Source organism: Cariama cristata, unplaced genomic scaffold, assembly GCF_000690535.1.
Source record: "Cariama cristata isolate BGI_N322 unplaced genomic scaffold, ASM69053v1 scaffold1993, whole genome shotgun sequence".
Lineage (NCBI taxonomy): Eukaryota > Metazoa > Chordata > Aves > Cariamiformes > Cariamidae > Cariama > Cariama cristata.
Window position 1 is genome coordinate 17,117 of NW_009608744.1, and position 21,508 is coordinate 38,624.

A 21,508-nucleotide genomic window follows, 5' to 3' on the forward strand; every position below is an offset into this window, starting at 1 on the left:
TCCCATGCTTCAGTTCCGATCAGGCGCATAAAATTTGAATAAAAGTATTATTTTTAATAGTCATAATCTTAAAATTTTCTTAAAATTGGTATCCTGGTGTCAGCGAGAAGAATGTGCACCGTTTTGGAAAAGAGTAGCTCATAGCAATCCTATAAACAGTCTTTCCTATGCAGGCTAAGCTAGCTGGGAAGTAAAATTTAAAGCAAACAAAGAACAATGTCCACTGAATTAGAGTTCAAAAGCCCCGTAAAACCTCAGACAGTGTAACTAATAGCAAGATCACCTTTATGAAAATTTCTGTATTTTAGAGTGTCTAACAGCTGAGCAATTAGGACACTTTTATATAAAGATACCTACATCAAAAAGTTGCACATAATTTTTAATTAGATCTTCAATTACATTGACTTCTTCACTAGTTTGGCCTTCAGTTTGAAATAAGCATGAGGAAAACACCATGGCTAGACTGTGAGGGTTCATGTGATTGATTTCAGAACACTTCTGCACCCTGAAGGAAAAATAAACATATTTAAAAGGTTTCATTGTTCTTTTAATTATCTGACGCTCCTCTACAGAATATGGAGTGCATTTCAAAAAGAATAACTACATTAAATGCAATAAAAAAAAAATCTATTTTAAAAAAAAATGTTTATTTCTTTATATTCTTTATCTCACATCTCATTACAGAAATGAAAACTTAGACTTTCTATCTGCATCTTAAGTGGTATCAAAATTATTTAGAACAGAATAAAAATAAAATATAATAGTTCAGTTGGAAGGGTCCTACAACGATCTTCTAGTCTGACTGCCTGATCACTTAAGGGCTGACCAAAAGCTGAAGCATGTTGTTAAGGGCATTATCCAAATGCCTCTTAGACACTGACATGATTGGGGCATCAACCACCCTCTAGGAAGCCAGTTCCAGCATTCAGCCACTCTCTCAGTAAAGAAATGTTTCCTAATGTCAAGTCTGAACCTCCCTGGATGGAGTTTCGAACCATTCCCATGCATCCTATCACTGGATCCCAGGGAGAAGAGCTCAACACCTCCCTCTCCACATCCCCTCCCCAGGAATCTGTAGAGAGCAACGAAGTCACCCCTCAGCCTCCTCTTCTCCAAACTAGACAAACCCAAAGCCCTCAGGGGCTCCTCACAGGACATGCCTTCCAGCCCATCTACCAGTTTTGCTGCCCTCCTCTGGATGCATTCGAGGACCTTAATAGCCTTCTTAAATTGTGGGGCCCAGAACTGCACACACTACTAAAGGTGAGGCCACATCAATGCTAAAAATGGCTTCGCTATATTATATTGCATAAGTATATCCTACAAACTTATGATCAAACAAAATGTGGAAAGAAATTAAGATCCTTCTTAGTTTCTACACTTACAGTAAAGTTTTCATATCAGTTCTGTTGTTTAGATAACGCGTACTCTTTTAAAAGCAAACACTTTAAAGTATCACAGAATTTTGGCTGTTATACCCATGAATTTGAAACTACTTTCGGAACAGATATAACAGCATATTAATATATCTAAACTGGATACGCTTAGAAACATCGTTAACTATAATACGCACTATAATCTTTATCCCAATAATGGTACCAATCAATTTAATAAACATATAAATAGTTTTTAAAGGACATCTGCTATGTACTCGGCTACGTAATGTCACTTCTGAACACAATATTCTGTAAAGAAAAGGTCTACACATTCTCTACCCACTACAATTCACCAAGAATATAATCTGACTTGTTCAGTAGATAATATAATATAGACCATTAATATTTAACCATGACATTGCAGAATCATCCAAGTCACACAGTTTTTAAACAATTGCTGCTGCTTATTTGATCTAGCAATAAGACATGACCTTTGTTGCTTATACAAGTTTATATTGTGGATATTCTCTATTGCTACCTCAGTTGCAATATGAAGCACTGATGAAAACCAGAAAGGGTAGCTGCTTCTCAAAGTTATTATGTGCAATACAGATGGTGGAGAATGGTGTTTTCCCTAAAATAATCTTTTAATTTCAAGAACCATTTGCAACAATCCTCTGGAAGGGTAGCAGACTAGGGTAAAATGAGTTCATATAAAGAAGCTACATCAAAAATAACTCTACTTGGACACATACACTGGCAGTCCTCTCTCGCTGTAAGGCTGTTCCATCCTATTGATATTTATAGACACCTACTGCCATACAGCCAAAGAAAAAACATATTGTAAATTAAAGGGAATCAAATATAATTATCATCACAACTAGGTAAGCTTTTGATGCTTACTAGTTAATGAAACAAGCCACATTTCATCCATGGTACAGTTCTACTGAGAACACATTACTAGAATGTTTCTGCTACAGTGCATCATTTGCTTTGACCTGTAAAGATGTTCAATTAAAGCAGCCAAAGTTGCCCTATTGACTGGTGGCAGCGTCCGAATAAAAGCTCCATACTTCCTCACACGTTCCTTTTCATTCTGTGTATCTGCCGGAAAACAATAAATCATTGAGCATTAATAACAATGCACACTAAAAACCAACAGCAGTTCTCATTAACTATATTGGCATCATCTAGTCATTTAAAATTACAATTTACCCAATCAACCTCTTCTTCATAAAGGCAATACTGACAAACTACTATTAACAAAGTCTATTATTGTACATTAGTTCAGGGAAACAGTATCAGCAACAAAGAGGGTCTGTTCTATATTCAAGCATCATTTACCACAGTTTAAGACTAAATCCCAGGATAGCAATGGCTTTTCCTCTCAAAGGATATTTAATCTGTAGTTTGTGCATGTGCATGTGAGAGTGCATCTGCGTATGTGCAAGTGCTAATGTACTTCTACATACACAAGGAAGGACGTAGGAAAGGAAATGATCTTTTCATCCTTTTAATTTTTATTGGAAAACTGTCTCAAGGCCCAAAGTAGTTTAAAGATCCAAATATGTAAGACTGATAAGAGGAGAGAAAAGGGGAAGCGGTAGTGAATAAATTGTACAAAGTTACATAGCTGAACAGTGATAGAGCTGAAGATAGGAGTTCCAGTCTTGGGAATTACAGTATCTGAGACACAGACACAGCTCTCTACCTTCCAAGTCAAGTCTGCCTCCCTGTGTTGCATAGATACTACAGAGCATAATCTTGCTCGAGGTATGAGCAAAGTTAATGTAAATGTTATTTATTTATTCTGCTTTTTCTTCTCAGTCCCTTGCTTCTCTCAAGTTTCTGAAAAGAAAAAGCACACAACTCCTCTCATCTCTTCCAGCTGATTGCTAGCACTCTCCACTAACTACTGCTCTCTGTTTTGATTTCTTCAGTAATTGGAAGAAAAAATAAACAAACAAACAACAACAAAACCAGTTTATTTGTTTCTACTACTTTACCACAGAATCACAGAAAGGTTTGGTTGGAAGGGATCTTAAAGACCATCTAGTTCCAACCCCCTGCCATGGGCAGGGACACCTTTCAGTAGACCAGGTTGTTCAAAGCCCCATCCAACCTAGCCTTGAACACTTCCAGGGATGGGGCATCCACAACTTCTCTGGGCAACCTGTGCCAGTGCCTCACCAACCTCACAGTGAAGAATTCTTTCCGAATATCTAATCTAAATCTTCCCTCTTTCAGTTTAAAGCCATTGCCCCTTGTCCTATCTCTACAAGACCTTGTAAAAAGTCCCTGCCCAGCTTTCTTGTAGGCCCCTTTTAGCTACTGAAGTATGCTACCTTCCTAAGTGTTTCAGTCTTCTCACAAGTACCTTCAGTGTCACTTAACTACAATGGGACAGGTTTTCTGCTGTAAAGCTGAAACAGAATTTTAGCCCCATGTACAAATCAGGAAGTTAAATCCCTATAACACCGTTATGCACTTTCACAAAAGAGCTAACTTAAATCTGAACTGCTACAGATAGAACCTTTTCTTATTTCTGGTAAGATGAGAGCAATCTTGTGGTAAGTGTATAAGTTCTTAATATTCTTTCCTCTAGTTTGTTGAAATCGAGGTTAAAGGTCAAAAATGTATAATATTCATACTTTAATTTCCCAAATTTCTAGTGGTTCATATGAAAGCAACCTCCATATGTTTGAACTTAAGCAAAATCAGAGGAGTATGCTTTTAAAACTTTTTTTAAAGACACAACTCGCCACACAGTAAACAGGCCTATATGATTTCAATGCATTAATGCAGAAATTAGTGTTTTACCTTAGCTTTTCCTATGCATCTCTTATTGCTATGCATCATCTGCAATTTTATAGCACAGTCTGGGAGAAAAAAAGAGTTTGTTTCTTGCAGTCTGTAAATACTGCAATATAGAAACTAATAGAAATATAGCAGTTTTTTAAGAACACTACAAAAATCATCACAATTTATGTAATGAGTAACTAATTAATGTATTAGTAATCTCATAGTTCTGTTCTCAACCATACAGACACACATATCTTCATGTTTTAAATACATTACGAGTTACAGTTTGGGTTGAAGTTACTTAAATTTTCTTTCAAATTAAATTAGTATTTCTAAGGAAACAAAAACCAAGTAACAGTTCTTAGCAAGATTACGCTGTTAATATACACAACTTTGTGTGAGTGTTCATAAAAGATATTTGAAGAATTTAAGCATCAAGACTGTCATTTAACTATCATGAAGACATTACCATCAACATTTTGCCACTTTCGAACTGAAATTCTACAAATGGTCAAAAGACAGAGGATATGCTTTTCTCCTACTCTAATGTATGTCTATTTCTTGAGTTCTACCATCAATGCTTCCATAAAAGACTAGTACTCACTTCTTTCCTTGGCTGATCCAACTACAACATAGAGCAATACTGGTTGACTGTTTATAGACTTATTGTCAGGGAAACTAATTTTCATTATTATTCTGGTTCACTTAAAGGCAATAAAATAATCACTGATTAACATAAGTCTATCGCAGCCAAGCTCTAAACATTTTTTTCCTCACTACAACTGTTTTGCCAATTATCAGATAACATAGGTCAACACAGGGCAAGTAATTAACAACCCCCTCAAATTTGATACTGAAAATATACATACAACCCTTCTTGTATCAAGTGTTATCAAATACAATACCTAATGCAGAGATCCAGAATGGATAAAGTTCTTTAGAGAGAAGTGCATCATCTATTTGAGAAAGAAAACTTTTCAATACATCAGTCACATCTTCAAGTTGATGTTTTCCTGCTCTTAGTTTAACACTCCTTGCATCTTTTTTGAAGTTTTCCAGTAGTTCAGCCACATTGGAAGAATTGCCATTCTTAAGGTAGATCTGCTTGCTACCTAAACCTAAGTTACAGAAATACAGGACAGAAAAATAAACAAATCTGAGTATTCCCTTAAAAACTGCAAACATTATTACATGAAAAGCATATCTGGCTGTCAAACACATCCTATTTCCTACTAAAATCTCTCTGACCTTTTGCACAGACTCACTTTGTTAGTAAAAACACTGCCAAGTCTGCTTACACCCAACCAGACCTCTTTGCAAAAATACACATCATAATATCAAGCAAGCCTGGGATCACAATTCCAGGAATAGTTTACAGGCAATTCAAATCCCCAAATCGCTCCAGGACTTCCTAAAACAATAGTTTCAAAAGGCACAGTAAAGGAAAGAAGTTTTGATGACTGGTATTGTATTACACATAAAACACAGCTGCTTTCGTGAGCAAAACTCCCACTATTTTATTACCCTACTGATCAACTCAACTTAGGACTCAGTAAAGTCGTATTGTATTCATAAAGTATTGTATTGACCCAACCCGAAACATTTCACTCTTAAAAGCCTCAAGATTAGAAGAAAGTATTCCTTTTTTCTGATTTTTCTCATGTTCAGGAAGACATCAGGCAGCCACTATTCTTCTATTTAACAACTAAAAACACCAAAGCCCAAAGCCAACTTAAAAGTAAATTCATACTCTAAAACACAGTCAAGACTGCCTTCAATTACTGCACATGAGAGTAGCCAGAACTTGTTTTTTTTTTTGAAACTTGTGGAAGTTTGGCACAGATGCGCAGTCCCATTGTTTCTGTTCGTAGAAGTGTTTTCTGCGTTCCCCACATTTCTTGAACGAGAATTGTACTTTATACAAAACGCTGCTTTTCTTATGTACCTGTCAAGACCTATGAAATCATGTCTTATGTTCTTGCAATTCACCTTTCCTGTAGTGCCCACAAGCACTACCATTTGATACTGCCTTTGTGGTGTTACTGTCAGGAACAGCTGCAGGAACCAACAGTGTCATCTGTAGACCACAACTAAAGACAGAATCTTTACCATGACTATACAAAAGCATGTATGCATACAAGTAATGCATACAAACAACTCCTTCATCTTTCAAATGAGTACTTTAACACCCAGTAACGCTGATCCTGAAAAAACTTATTTTTCAATAAAGACCTAACCTATTTAAAAGACATTAGGACATTGAATTTTAATTTAGAACACACACCAGCGATTGTTCTGAGCGGTAGACATAATTACCGTGCTTTAACAACATTTCAGTGCATGAAACAGTGTAAACTACAGTTAGAATAATTCCTATTGCTAATGATTAAAAAAATAATTTAGCAAAAACATTTTTTTTTCTGGGATTTAAGGCAATAATTGTAACCCGGACAACTATGTACCATAACGCAGTGTTGTCATATTCAAAAGTTATTTAAACTTCAATCACTGAAATATATATTAGGCTGTCTCATACTGACAGAGGTTAAAGACACATTTATCCTGAAGACAGATTTGTACAGGGCTGATATATATTTAGCATTTCACAAGAAAACTGATGAATCTGCAGTAGTGAAAATGACACAGACATCATCTGCATATGATCTAATGCTATGGAAAGTTATGCTGGCAAAATTTACTTAAACAGTAACTGACTATACATCCTTTGGCTATTATGCTTAAAAAACAGCAGCCTTAAGACTGAATTCGGTTCCACGGTTAATACCAGCTTCCCTGAAGATGTGCTGATCAGTTCAGGCCATAGCCTTTCCTGGTTCACATAGCTTATTTTCAGGGTTGAGGCGTTCTGCACTGAGGCACTGGACCCCAAGGCTGAGTTACATCAGGCAAACAAGTCAATTTTTAAAATAGGAAGGTGTCTATAAAAGGCATCTACCAAGTTGTATTTCCCCAAAATGCCCATTCTCAGATGTATAGCAGTGTACTTCATCACATCAAAGAGTAGAGAGGCTAACGAGGGGTATGATTTTACTTTAGGTAATATATAAACTCATTCAATAAGACCTGATGGTGTGAGGGCTTAGGTATTAAACAAATGATCTTAGGTTGAATAAAATCCACTATACTTACCATACTGTGTAACAAATGCTATACAGCTGTTCACTATAATAGGAACATCATTTTTGCTGAGCTGCTGATCTTGTAATGCATTACCATCTGTACCTGCTGCTTTTTCAATTGCAGTATACCACACCATGAAATCCAGCTTAGTATGGCCATGGATGTATAGCGTTCTGAAAAGTATAAAAATATTTTGAATGCAGGAAACAAATAGAAAACTGATGTTATTGCACTACAGCAACATAGCAGATGTCCAGAAAAATACTTAGAATAAGACATTAAAGCACCTTCCACCACATAAACCTGTAGTAGTGCCCTATTGTTACATCTTATTTTTTCCAACTACATTTGTACTACCAGTATTACAATAAATGAAAGAAGATCCAAACATTTAAACCTGTGGTAGTGCCCTATTGTTACAACATCTTATTTTTTCCAACTACATTTGTACTACCAGTATTACAATAAATGAAAGAAGATCCAAACATTGTCCCAGGTCTTTGAAAGGACCTGACCAACATTTTAATTACTCTTTTTCAGTCTTGCTCCTACACTGTGCATTTTTAAGTCGAAGCCACAGTTAAGCAGGAAACAGAGATTTAGAGACAACTTTCCAGACTGGACAAGGCTTTCTTTCTTTTCTATTCCCCACCTCGCCACGCTTCTGTAGAGGAGCCGAGACATACTGAACTTCCTCCCTTCACACGTATCAAAACGATCACCCTCAGGAAATCACAGAGCTAAGGAACATGTATGAAAAAACTAAGAGTTGAAGTAGAATAAGTTAAACAGGTAATTAAAGAGTTGTATTATCTCAAAGCATGGCCCTGTTCTGATTTTATTATTTGAACATGCAATAATAATCTCCTCTGTTTACAGCTGACAGGCTAGCTTCTAACAGACAATGCCAAAATTGAAAAGTTTAAGGGTGTATGTCCACCTATATGCATGTATGTAATAAACAACTGTTTTACATGTTAAAATAGCAAGCAAACTTTTCTACATACATACTCGGTGTCTCCCACTAAAGAAGTGTAAGGAATTCATTTTCTTTAATGAAAATTTATTTGCTAATTAGGGAATGTTAAAATGTTTTACTGAACTTCTATGAAAATACTTTCATCAAAACATAAACAAACATTCATTTTGATTATTTTATTTAGAAAAAAACCAAAGCATTTTATATAAGGATGGTATATTTAACTTCAAAATTTTTTAATTATAATTTTTTCCAATTTTGCTTTTATAAACGTTTCTATTCTAGGACTCCTATCTCGTTAGGAAGTAACGATGCAGTCAATGTTCAAACGCAGACCCAGGATCTGAAGTATTCTCAGGATCCACCATATAGACTTGGCCATTCAGTAGCAGAGTAAGAGACACTAAAATATTTCATCTTAATGGGGCCCCTTTTTAAAAAGTCTCTACTTCATGACTTCGAAAGTCATATTAACCATCACACATGCCTGGCTAGTAGAAACACTCAGCCTCTCTCTTCCATTAAGAAAAATCAGTAATTTACATAGAGTTCTCAAAATTTTGCAGCAAAATCAATGTGCCTACTTCAATAGTTTCAAACATTTTTCTGAAGACCTGTCAGAATGGATGTCCTATATGGGCGGTTCTCAACCAATGGCTTCCAAATAACACATCACACTGACATCCTCCGGTATTGCTGTAGCCGTATATAAGAGGAAATGAAGAAGTTTGAACTGAGTGGAAAAGAGTTTGACAGTGCACATTACACTATTCCTTTAGTACTATTATTCACCGATCAACAGAGGTTAGGACTATGATTTATAAAAGATTTATTGTGCTTCTCTACACAAGAGGTGTGCATGCATATTACTGTGTTTTCATTCTCCCTGCAGAACAGCAGGATTCACATTACTTAATTATGCAAAAGGATAAATGGAAGTCTCAACAGATTATTTTTTGTTAACGAAAGAATTATGGTATTTACAGGAAGCAGCATACCATAAAGTGAAAATATTATTACTTCTAAACAAGGAAAGGGCAACTCTGCTGTCTATCAATGAACTGATACCAGAGGAGGGGAGAGGAAATACAGTAGCGTATTGAACGTCAAAGGTAATTTAAACTTATCTGTATTTTTTCAGACATACAAAAGTCTAAATCATGTGCCTGTCAATCAACTGTCATGATATATGAACTACCTAAACTATGTGAAAAAGATCATTTTGTATTCTATGGATCTTCCCATCTTCCCCTCAATGCATCACATCAGAAAAAACGTATAACAACTACCAAGAGATGATGTCCTCACTGTTTTCTAAAGCTGTTCAGTCAAATTCAAATTACAGAGGAAGAGATTACTTAACAATTAGCAAATAAAATGCAGTATCTGTTTAAGTAGCAGTCCTATAGCACCAACAGACTCATGAAAGAGAAGCTGCTGGTAAAAAATATAAATGTGAAAAACCTTGCTGCTGTTGTGGAACTTGGATTGTTCATGGAAGGCAACTAATTATTTTCCAAAAAAATATTAACTTTGCCAAGTCAAAAGTCTCCAGAGTGGTCACCTAAAAAAGTCAGGTAAGTCAGAGAAGCAATTTCAGCATTTACTACGACACCATAAAAGAGAAGAACGGAGAAAAGGAAATTAAATCAGTACCAGACACAGTTCAGAATTCAGTCAATTACTGTGGAAGTGGCTTAGAAAGCTCATCTCAAATTGAAGTATTTTTGGCAGAGAGAGCACACATCTAGGATATGTTTAAATCATAAAAACGTATAACAATGTATGAATAAGAAGTTTAAGCACTCCTTCTAACTTTAACACTTTCAGTCAAACCTAACATTCTTTTCCTACTTGGAAACTATCTCTTGATCTCCATGAATCTGGAAGGCGGTATGAAAATGAAAGGGCAAACAGTTACCAGCAGAAAAGCAGAACTTTCCTCAAAGCACAGAAGAAGTCTTCTACAGAACTTCATGAAGTAATAGAGACAGCTTTGCAGCTCTAGCTTCTGCTTTTCATGTCAATGATACCATCTCTTTCATACAGTTTTCAGAGACAGTAGTAATAACAAATATATGTTATTTCTCCCTGAACTAATTGCTATTATCAAAATATAAAGTTATAATAAATGCAAAGCTTAAGACTAAGCATATAAACCAGGCTGAAGTGTACTGATGTCCCATGTACCACAAAACTAAGCAACTTAATTTCAAGAATACTTCTAAGCTTATAGAAGTAATCACGTTTGAAAGAATTTTTACTGCAATGTTTACAGAGATCTATGTATCATGCAGACTAACAACTACTTTGCACAGGCTCTGAACTGAAATGCATTCCTACAATATAAATTCAGTGCCTTCTACAGTATGTTTATATATGTACTACTTCTTCCAGTTCAAAAAATTGATAAAAGAGCACACACTTCATAACAAGTAGTTAGCAATAGTGACTACGTGGTGAATAATGGCACAGTTTTTGCTGTTAAGTGTGAAGCATATACAGTCCATATCCAAGAAATTGATAATTTAAGTACTCAAACAAATAAGAAGGCCTGCCAATGTAGATTTCTGCCTTAGTGAACTGAGGCAATTGAATTGGCAGAAATGACTGCAGCAGTCTAAGATCACCTAGTCTCAACATTAAGGAAGCTAGTTAGCTTTTCAACTTTATCATGGGCTACCATCACATCCTTCTGCACCAGTAGTCAAACAAACAACATACATGAGCACACTTCATTCACAACAGTGCAAAGGCTTATTTTTAACCCACCATGCAAAGTCTACTAGCTTTAGTTATGTCTGTATGCTTTGTTGCACGAGTATGCATTGGGAAAGCAGTGCTACTAAGTGATTCTGGGTAAGGGCTGTTGGTAGGAAGGGTGAGAAACAGACATCCGCACACCTCAGTGCCCTCCAGCAATTTTGAAGTGATTCTAATAATCTACATGTCTGAAAACAGAGGTACTAAAAAGGTATGCATTGCTATGAAAGTATATCAGAGTAATCAAATTGCAACTAAAGCATGGAAATTCCACTAATAATTACAGCTATATAACAAAGGTCAGCAATATTTCTTCAAAGGATATTAAGGGTTTTATATCTGGCACATCATAATGGAAGCACAAGTCCTTTCACTCATCTGAGTCTTATGTTTAGATTATTTCTGGACTCTAGAATTTTGTGCTCATAACTGCATTTTACAAGAAATCCTACTGCTACCATTGAAGGGTTAAGAAGAAAACATTGTAATTAATGAACCATCAGCATAAAGAAATTGTGCCAGCATGTAGGGAAGTGTTATTATCTGTAATAAGGAAGAGCTAACTACAAGAGAAGTGTAACAGGGTAAAAAAAAAAAAAAAAAAAGCACCATCTGGATTACATTATGGTCTGAAAACATTTACTGACACCTAAGAGAGAGCTTAAATGATTACAGAAAATAAGAAGAAATACTCGAATCTGAATTATCTGCACAACTGTTTTTCCTTAAAGTATGGCATTAGACATTTTGCATTAAACTTTATATTTAGAAGATATATTTTAAAATTACTGTATACAATTGTTTTCAGACACCTTTCCTCTCTTCAGTGTACAGATCCCTATGTTGACCTCTGTTGAACTACACAGGAGTAGCTTCTTCACCTATCTACTACGCAACTTCTGTTTGGATAGCAACAAGATATCAAGTATTACCAGTCACTTCACAAATTTTACAAATAGATAGGAGAGATCAAGGGGAAAAAAACCCAAACTTAACATGGCGTAAATCAGAGGACATCTCTGTGTGACGGGGGAAGTGTTAAGACACAGAGCAGGAAGTCAAGAAGCATTTTTACTATGAAAGCAGAACATAAGAGGAGGCAAACAACCATCTGATTATGGCACAAAAAAAAGTGGTGTGAGAAGTCAGGATTTCCAGCTGGGTTGGAGATGGTTCTAACAGGTTGGACAATACATTCCAGAGATCAGAGTGCAATAAAATTTCAATAGGTGCTACAAAAGGGACTGTGTTCCTCTCTAATTTATTTTAGCAAAGATACTCGAAGACAAACATGAAACATCTTTGAGATCTGAAAAAAATTATCTAGAATCAGAAAAAGTCAAGGATTATTGTGAAAATTTAGGAAGTACACTGACCTTCAAAAACAACAACAATCTTCAAAAAAGAAATAGTCTTGTTGCTTTGAAAATGTTTTAGTTTGGTTCATGATATGCTATTACTTTGCGATGTATAGTATGATTACCACCTCTTATTTCTGAGCTGGTAGTCTTCTTTCACTGAACATGTCAGATAGAGAATAAAGGAACACCAAGGTGCTAAGTAGAAAACAGGGTAGAGGAAGAGGGGTAAAAAAAGAGGAGGCAGGAGCAGACCTAAGACACTTCAGAAAAATCTCACATGCCTTTTGGTAGTATTCTCTCTGAATTCTTATATTTTGTACAACTGGAAAGCATTACACACCTTGCAGCCCAAAATCAACTGTAAACTCTTCCTCTGAGTAGTTATGGATCAGATAAACTTTAAATTTATGTACCCCATGAATTTAACATACACATAAATTTACTAAGTACTTTTTAAAAGTCCAGAATTCATAGATTTATTACATTATAATTACTTCAGCAATAAGACTTGAAGCTTTTATAGTTCTGAAACTGTTTACTTGGATATGCAATCTTCAATGAGAAGTCCATTTGTAACAACTTATGTCATTCTTTTACCTACAGTGGCCAATGGAAAAAGTGTCAAAAAAAAAAGGTATATGATACATGTAATGTATGATTTTCCCTAATTAATCAACCCAATGACTGAGACTTGGAAAAAAAGGCACAAGTATTTGCAAGTAATGGGAAGTTAGTTTGAAGCCAGTAACAAAAACAACAAAAGAACGGTATCAGCTTCAATAGGAAAATATTCAACGTACTTTCATTGTTTCTTCTAATAACATTTCGCAAGATATTGTAAGACATCGACCACATTTATTTCTTTACGCAAAGAAGGGTAGGGGGTTTTGGGGTTCTGTTTGTTTATTTGCTTTCTCCAACCTTTTGTTAATTCTAGAAAAATCTTACTTGTCTTGTTTCATTCTTGCAATACCATTTTTTGGGATTTTATCATTTAACCTGCGTTAAAGTGACTAACACATCAACATGAAATTTGTCACTAGATCAGTATATAGGGTCTCCTCCAAGTGATCAATCTATGCCAAAGTTGGCATTAGACAAGCACTGCTATAAAATAACAGACAAAATAGGAAAACCTAGAAACTATGATATATCACTTGGTTGATGCTGATGACATCTCAAAGGTATTAATTAATTTATCTAGGCTTTGGAGGGGGCAGAAGGAGAATTGCTGGCTTTGTTTCCATTTACAATAATTGAGTCTAAAAATAAAGATGATTCTATACTTAATCATTTTCCACACACACATATTAAATTTCTTATCACTGCAAGATGCAGTATCATGCAACTGCGCTGAACACCTGGATACTTTTGGAGTAATATCCAAAGCAAGAATCACTGTGCCAAAGCTTATATACCCATATGGCTTTTAATGGTTAAGAAAATGCGAACACTATGCATTTAAATTCTTTACGGTAGACTTCAGTGAAGAAAAATTAAACATATTCATGGCTACCATAAATCAGCCAGTGCCCCTGTTGAAATTATTTTCAAATAGTTCAGAATTTCCATTAAACCATTAAAGCAGTTCAGGGAAAATCTACCCTCACCTGGCAGAAATATTATAATGAAAGAAATAATAAAAGTTGGCTTGGAGCTAGAAGTTTTTCTCAGCACTGGTATCTATGAAATTAGACACACAGTTTGTATTCATACATTGGACTGCACCTTGAATAGGATACCTCTGGTTCCCTGGTTGGTCTACGCAGCTTACTTGATGCTGAATCTTTAAATATACTCCTTTGAAAAAAACCCAATAGGAAAAATTGTTTGTTTGTGATCTGCATAACCCTACTGAATTCTGGAACTTAAAGAGTATCTTAGGAAGAGTTACAACTCAGAACATACAAGTTACAATGAGTTTCTCCAACAGGTTTCTCCAACTCTGAATAGATGTCAAAGGTAGATGTCCATGGTGGTGGTTTTTTTTTTCCCCGAAGAGAAAACCAATGTTCCTTTATTAACCTATTATTGGCTGTTCAGACTGTACCACTTGTCACACAGATGTTTGCCTAATAATCTATCACTGAAATAAAAAAAAATCCAATCCATTATAAAATAAGAATTATTTTCAGTAATTTTACTTTCATCTTTAATTTGTACCCATATATGAGGCAGAAACACCCTACCTCACTTCAAGTTTCAACCTCCAATAGCACTATATTTGACAGAGTCATCTCAGCAGAGAAACATATGGATCATGTTGGCTTCACAAGTATGGGTTTTTTTTCTAGCTAGTATGTTGTTAACTGAGATCAGACATTACAGTAAGACTCACCAGGGGATTCATACATACTCTCTCAATCCTGACCTACACAGACTGAGATACAGAATTCTGGGAAGTAAGAGTGACGTAAAAAAAAATTGAGAACTAACTGGTAAATGCTCCAAAGAGGTACTTTTTGTTCACAGGGTAAAAGAAGTTAGGTCCTTTTGAAGAAACTGTTATTGGTTGACTAATCTGACTGAGAATTTTTTTCTCAGTGGGAAAACCGCTTTTAATTAAGCAGTACTTCTTAGCATTTCCTGACACAGACATAAAACGTAATTAATACACAAAGACTTTCCCTCCTTTAAGAAGTCTGCAAATTTACTCTCTCTCTCTAGCAATCGCAAGTGAAAAAGCTCCATGACTGATCAGCAAGAATTCTGACATCAATATAAAAGCAGATCAAAGCTTTATTCAGATGGGAACCTTACCTTCCTTTTTCAACAAGCAGCAGGACATCTATTTTCTCTCCATTTTGCATCACACTACTGATTGCTGAAAACAAAACACATACGCATTCATATGATCTACACAGACAAACATATATAGACAAACACATACCTGCATGCACATACAGACATAGTTTTTCAAAATGATTTTCAGAGACAAAAGGAGCATGGAATTCTTAAACATTTCAAATAAAGAATGCTGCTGATAACAGAAACAAAACTCCACAAAATACCACAATACACTCACATTTACTAGAAAAATTAATACAAAAAGTTATAAAGAAAGGTTAAACAGGCACTTTTTAATGTGAAAACATGCTACAGTGTTTTAACATAATAAAATTTAACTTGTAAATACAAGTTTTAGAAGACATGATGATTCAGAAGTAAGATAGATTAACTCATTAATTTACTTGCATCCTAATGATTGCAGATATTTACAACAACATAATGTGAGCTATATGTTATACTGTGAAGATCACTGCCACCCTTCTTTATATTGCCTTCCATTATACATAATACAGAAAATACATCTGGACAGTTTCCAGTAACAGTGCTTATGAAATTACACTGTGCACTATACTGAAAGCAGTAAATTAAATGTAACCTGTTTAATAATTCAAAATTCTGAAAAGTTATTTTTTCAAAGTTTAGGTCTTATATGTAACCCACATCTTATCTCGACTAATGCCCAGAGACAGTAAAGTCCTGTATATCAATGAAGCTCAATAAACACATTCTAATGCATGTTATATGATGCTTTTGTATCACACATATTCCTGTCCTCATTCACATGTACTGAGTCAAATATCAAGAAGGTAAGTGCCTATACTTCCACTGATGATTCATTATTTGGCAAGTTTCAGTTATATAATTCATTCTTAATAGCGGAACAGATTTATTTTGGGGAAAAAGAAGAAATCAAAGAAAAAGACAGGAGTATGAATTTATAATACTGCCAAGAAATACAACTCTCATATAACTAATATTTAAAAATCAAAGCCCACGCAAAAACAATTTTCAAGCAAAAGCTAAATGTGTTTCATTTCTGCACTTGAGATATACACAGATTTCGGATGCTCATATGATTATGGTAGGAGCAGTTACAGTTGCAATATCAAAACTAGTATCAGAAACAGTTCTACTACTGCCTTTTAATTCCCACTCAAATCAAAAAGTATTCACAAGTTAAAAGATACCTAAAGGCATAAAAACATTCCTAATTAAAAACCACCATCACGGTGTTATTCACAGCAAATGTACGGTGGCAGTAAATAAACAGTAGAAAGCCCAATGGCATTTAGGCAAGTTCCTGCAAAACAGTCCAAGCCCGACAGTATTTACGAAGAGGATCATCAATGAAGAGCTAAACTATCTTCTCAATGTTACTTTAACATAAAATCTCAAATAATTTTTACTTCCCTACATAACATATTGCCTTGTTCAATATAAAAACAAGTAGGGCAGATATGCTTCAAGAGGATTCAGAGCATAATTACAAACAATGATATAAAATTGGTTATAGAAGACCATTTGTATAAATATTCTTATCTTTCAACATCATCTTATTGAGTAGAGAGTATTTTTAGTATCAGAAAAAAAAGTCTATTAGTCTGGAAAACAGTTTTCCAAGAGAATAATGATTTTTCCAGTACATTTGAGTATTTTAAAACTAGGCCTGTCAATCATCTCAGGAACACGTTCTGCAGGGACTATTTCTACCCTGTCAAAAATAGGAGACAATAATTCTGAAAGGTTATATATTATTATCCAATTCTGTACTCTTGTAAGAAAGATATTGCTGCAACTGGAACAAAATATGTCTTCATTCATTATGAAGCTGTGAAAAATCTCTCTAGCGTGTGCCACTAAGTGGGGAAAAAAAAAATCCAAGACAGAACTTTATGAAGTCCACATTTAGATAAGAGTTGGAAGAGCATCTGACTCATGCAAAGGAATAGTGACTGAGCTCCCTAATGTTTATGACTTTAAAATGTAATAGAAATGTCCTTAACAGTGAATTAATTCTGTAGAGTATTTCCTGAATTCTAGATGTTAAGCAAAACTCTTACTTAGTTCTTGCAATCTCCTTAGATATATGGAATCTTCTTCAGCATTCTCCTTTTCAAGACAAAAATAAAGGCTCGACTTCTCTATAGCAAACCAGCCTTTTCTCCACTGATCCAGGTTATGGCGATCTTTGTAGTACAGCTGGCCAACCAGGTCACAGTCTCTCTCTAACAAACATTCAGCCACAGGAGGAACAAAATGCTACCAAAGAAAATGGGGTGAGTCAGATGAAGAAAAAAACCCCTCTTCCCCTAAAAAAACACAAATCAAGATATTGCAAATCTATAAGACTCAAGGATGAAAGCCACAGCAAAAAATTAAGACTTTCAGATTTATCATTCATAAACTCATATATACACTAAATTTAAATTACAAAATCAAGCATAACTTTTTTTTCCATTCATACTCTACAATTCAAACATTTCTACATTTCTGCTTTTTAAACTGTAATTGATCTAATTAGTAACATGACTATTACCATTTGGTACTGTATAAAATAGAGTACTGCTTTATGAATTATGTTTCGGGAAATAAAATAGAATTGCAACCATAAACAAAATTAGTTGAAATAAATTCATATAGTATATGTCTTTATACTAGAGAATCTTTAATATATTTAAGGTTGGTATTAAAACGTTACTTCAATTCCTTTTCCATTTTATTTTATTATCTTGTTTCAAACATTAGATCACAGAAGTTATTTCTTCCTGCTGCGCAAAAAACCTTTATACACAAGATAGATCAGTATTTATCAAGAATGGCTTCTCAGAGGATTTTCAGCTAACAATGACATTTTATTCTTTGTGCAAAGGCTCCTGGCCTAACTGGAAAAGATAATTATCGGTATTACCTTAGCTATTGCCCAAGTCCATTTTCTTTGTGAATATGCAGTTTCAGCTCCAAACAGAAAAACACGTTCTGACATTAAGTAGATTTCAAAGGTAAAGATGTCCCTAAAGCAAGCAAGAGGAAAAAGGCAGCTGTATTTAGTCTCCATAGCAGTAGATATACACAAGTCCCATTTCTCTCTCTTTTTTTTCATTATTTCATACCTATGGAATGTAATCTATCTGCATTTCTCCTCCAATCTTACAAGTACAACCTAGCTAATAACAGAGTATTTTATAACACAACACTATCTAAGTGCTTTTCAGGTCAATAATAGATGTTCAAAGGTTACTGCATAGCAGTTTTTTTAGTAATTCTGAAATTAATAAAAATGTTTATATATTTTCATTAAAATTCAGAAGGATTTTTTTGCAAGTTATTGTGATTTCAGCAAGTATATTTTTGTGATGAATTCAAAAGATTTTGAGAGGTTTAAGATAAGCAGACTAATTCATTAAATGGGAAGTTGTAAACAAGTTATCACAGAATCATACAAATATTGGTTCAAAAGGATTTTTAGATGTCACTTGGTCTAATCTCCTACTCAAAGCAGGACTATCACTAACCATAGATCAGAACAGGAATGAAAAGCCTTCAAAACCTTTGAGGACAGAGACTAATATTTCTCTCAACAACCAGTTCCTGTTCTCCATCACCCTTCTAATGAATAGGCTTTTCCTGTCATCCAGCCCAAATCTCCTAGGGTGACATGTGTGGTTGCTGCTGCTCTTTGTATCACCTGCCAACACCAAGAAGAGTTTGGTTCTGTTGTGTTTATGGCTACCCTTTGAAGATGTTGTAGCTCAAAATGTTCTTAAAAGTTGCTTGGTTTGTTATTTTTGGGGGGAGGGTGTGTGTTCTTGTTTTTTTTCTTTTAAAAAAGTATATCATCATTTAAACAGATGGACCTTGTTTTTCCATTTTTCACTGACAAATAATAAGGATAGTAAAAGAAGAAAAAGCAAACCAGTTGAAATTGGTGTGGAATTTGGAAAGTAAATAGCTCATCAGACTTAGGGTCAGTCTTTAACTTACAAATTATGGTTCATCAATTTATAGTATGATTTTGTCTGTGACCTCTCCCTAGAATCCAAATAGATGGAATATGCTTTTTCCTTTCAATGCTGGAGATTGAGATTTGTCTAAATTTGGAGAACTGAACATGAGACACTTCTCTCGTTTTCAATAACCACTTTGAAAGTCATATGTAAATACTTAATTCTGACTAATAGAATAGACATTTTAAGGATCAATTGTTTCACTACATGAAATACCAAATTTAGAGAAGTTTCTCATAAAGCTACCTGATTACAGGTAAAGCACAGCAGGAAGTTAGTCATTCCCCAAAAGTGAAGTATTCAGCCAGTATGTTTTTAATTTAGGTGTTATCCTGAAGTGGAACCATTTGGAGATGTAGCAAGCAATAGGTTAGATTCAATGACAGGAGAAGAAAGTGATATTTTTCTTTTTTCTGGATATCACAAAGCTATGCTACTGCAGAACAGTGACGGCCATCTCCACTGTATTTTATAGCATGTTGAGCCATCATCATGTTTCAGGATTTCTCCCCTCTGAATGCCCTTATCTCTGTAGCAGCTGAAGTCCTTTCTTCCCATTACCTTTTCCAGAAGCTTACTGAATAGACTTTTTTTTTTTCTTTGCAGACACTTTCACTTTGTAACTACAAGTATTACAGTATTATACTGTAGAAAGAGTTTGTTATTTTACATACAAACACAAAGAAATTTAAAAGGAAGTATTACAGAGTTTGTTAGACAGATCCAAAGTATAGTTTAAACAAAAATGTTGCCCTAAAGAAATCAAGAATCACTGGGATGCAACTCAGATTTAGGGGAATCTCCACGCGATGTTTTTAATGTACAAATGGGATATGAGAGAGTTAGAAAAAAAAACCCCACATTTTTTTTATGGTCTTGTTTATCTTCAAACTAACACAATGTTCAATAGTTACACTGTTGTCCTCAGCTGCAGAACAAAGAATGGGTTTCAAAGACTGATAGTTTTGTGACCAAAATCGAAAGCATTGTGGAGCACTCTAATCTGTTGCACTATTATCGGAAAGAAACAAAGCAAGAGTTCTGGCTTGAGGCAGAGGCCGATCCCAGAAAGAAAAATTAGTATTACTTGCTAAACTTATCATCATGTAACCTTTTAAGCACTGAGAATATGCATTACAGTTTTAATAAGAAACAGATGTATCTAATTCATTCTGCCCTTTTAAATTACCCTAACATTTTCATTATATCACTATTAAAAAAATAAAATAAAATAAAAATATCCCCAAATATCACTTAGAATTTATTTCTTGAAGTCAACATAAAACAATTCAGCTTTTTTCCTGAATTGCATGTTCAAAATTCAGGCACAAATGAACAGCTCTGAAAACCCAGAATAAAATCTTTGAATTACCTGAGTTTGTTTATTGAAATATTAATTTGGGAACCTACCCTCTATTTAAAAAGAAGTCAGACTTGTGCATTACAAGACAGATAACTTCACTGATGTCAATCATACCATTAGGAGTGGTAGTTTTATCGTTTTCATAGTAGCTCAGAAAGCCACTTTCCAAAGTGCACCATCTTTTGTTGCAATCTGTGATTAAAGAAATAATAAAAAAGTCAGTTGGCATAATACTAAAAATTACCTCTTTCTATAGAAGTTCCCTCACAGGATGCACAGCTCTGTTGTAATACATTTATGGTGAAATCTCAGTCTCATTGACTTCAGTGGGCCAGGAATTCAATGTTTGTGTTGATACTACTTAACCTATAGAAACTCAAGCACATGGCAATTTAACAAAACAACATTTCAAATACAGAACACTTCTTTTTACTTTATGAGACTATTAAATTGCTTCATAAGTTAACTCTACTATTGTATAGGGCTTCTACTCCACTCACTGTGGAACTTGGTGGGGGAAGAGCTAGTACACAGTACCATGTTACACATTTAGCAGAAGACAGTTAAGGAGGCCAAAAAAAAAAACAGGCTACAAAGTTAGAAATACTGAAAGCTACTAGAACACTATATTCTGACAAGGCCTGATAGCAAAATGAGTGCGTGAATTATGGTATGCAGTAGCAAAAAAGGGTTACTCTTTCTTTCATGTCACTGGAACTAGAGGCCAAAACCAAGTCAATCTGTCTTCCATAGTTTAGTAATTCTTGGGTGTCTACTCACTGTCACAAATTCAAGGAAAAAAATGTAAGCCTTTCAAATAGTCTAGAAAAAAACAATGTCATACATGCTAGAACTTGTATCCATTGCACACGACTAGAAAACACAAGGAAAACACTATCAGAAGTTGTGTTACTTAATATGACGATTTT

At 34.8% G+C, this 21,508-nt stretch overlaps 1 protein-coding gene across 1 annotated transcript in view; it reads right to left on the reverse strand.

Annotated features, from left to right (window-relative positions):
* Positions 1-21,508, reverse strand: part of ARAP2 (ArfGAP with RhoGAP domain, ankyrin repeat and PH domain 2) — a gene marked incomplete at both ends in the record, with an annotated part of 79,113 nt that overhangs the window by 16,685 nt on the left and 40,920 nt on the right. Inside the window, 8 exon segments of the mRNA XM_009697238.1 lie at positions 358-505; positions 2,375-2,480; positions 5,084-5,296; positions 7,329-7,492; positions 15,183-15,246; positions 17,273-17,471; positions 18,121-18,223; positions 20,627-20,771. Of these exon segments, the coding sequence (XP_009695540.1) occupies positions 358-505; positions 2,375-2,480; positions 5,084-5,296; positions 7,329-7,492; positions 15,183-15,246; positions 17,273-17,471; positions 18,121-18,223; positions 20,627-20,771 (1,142 nt within the window).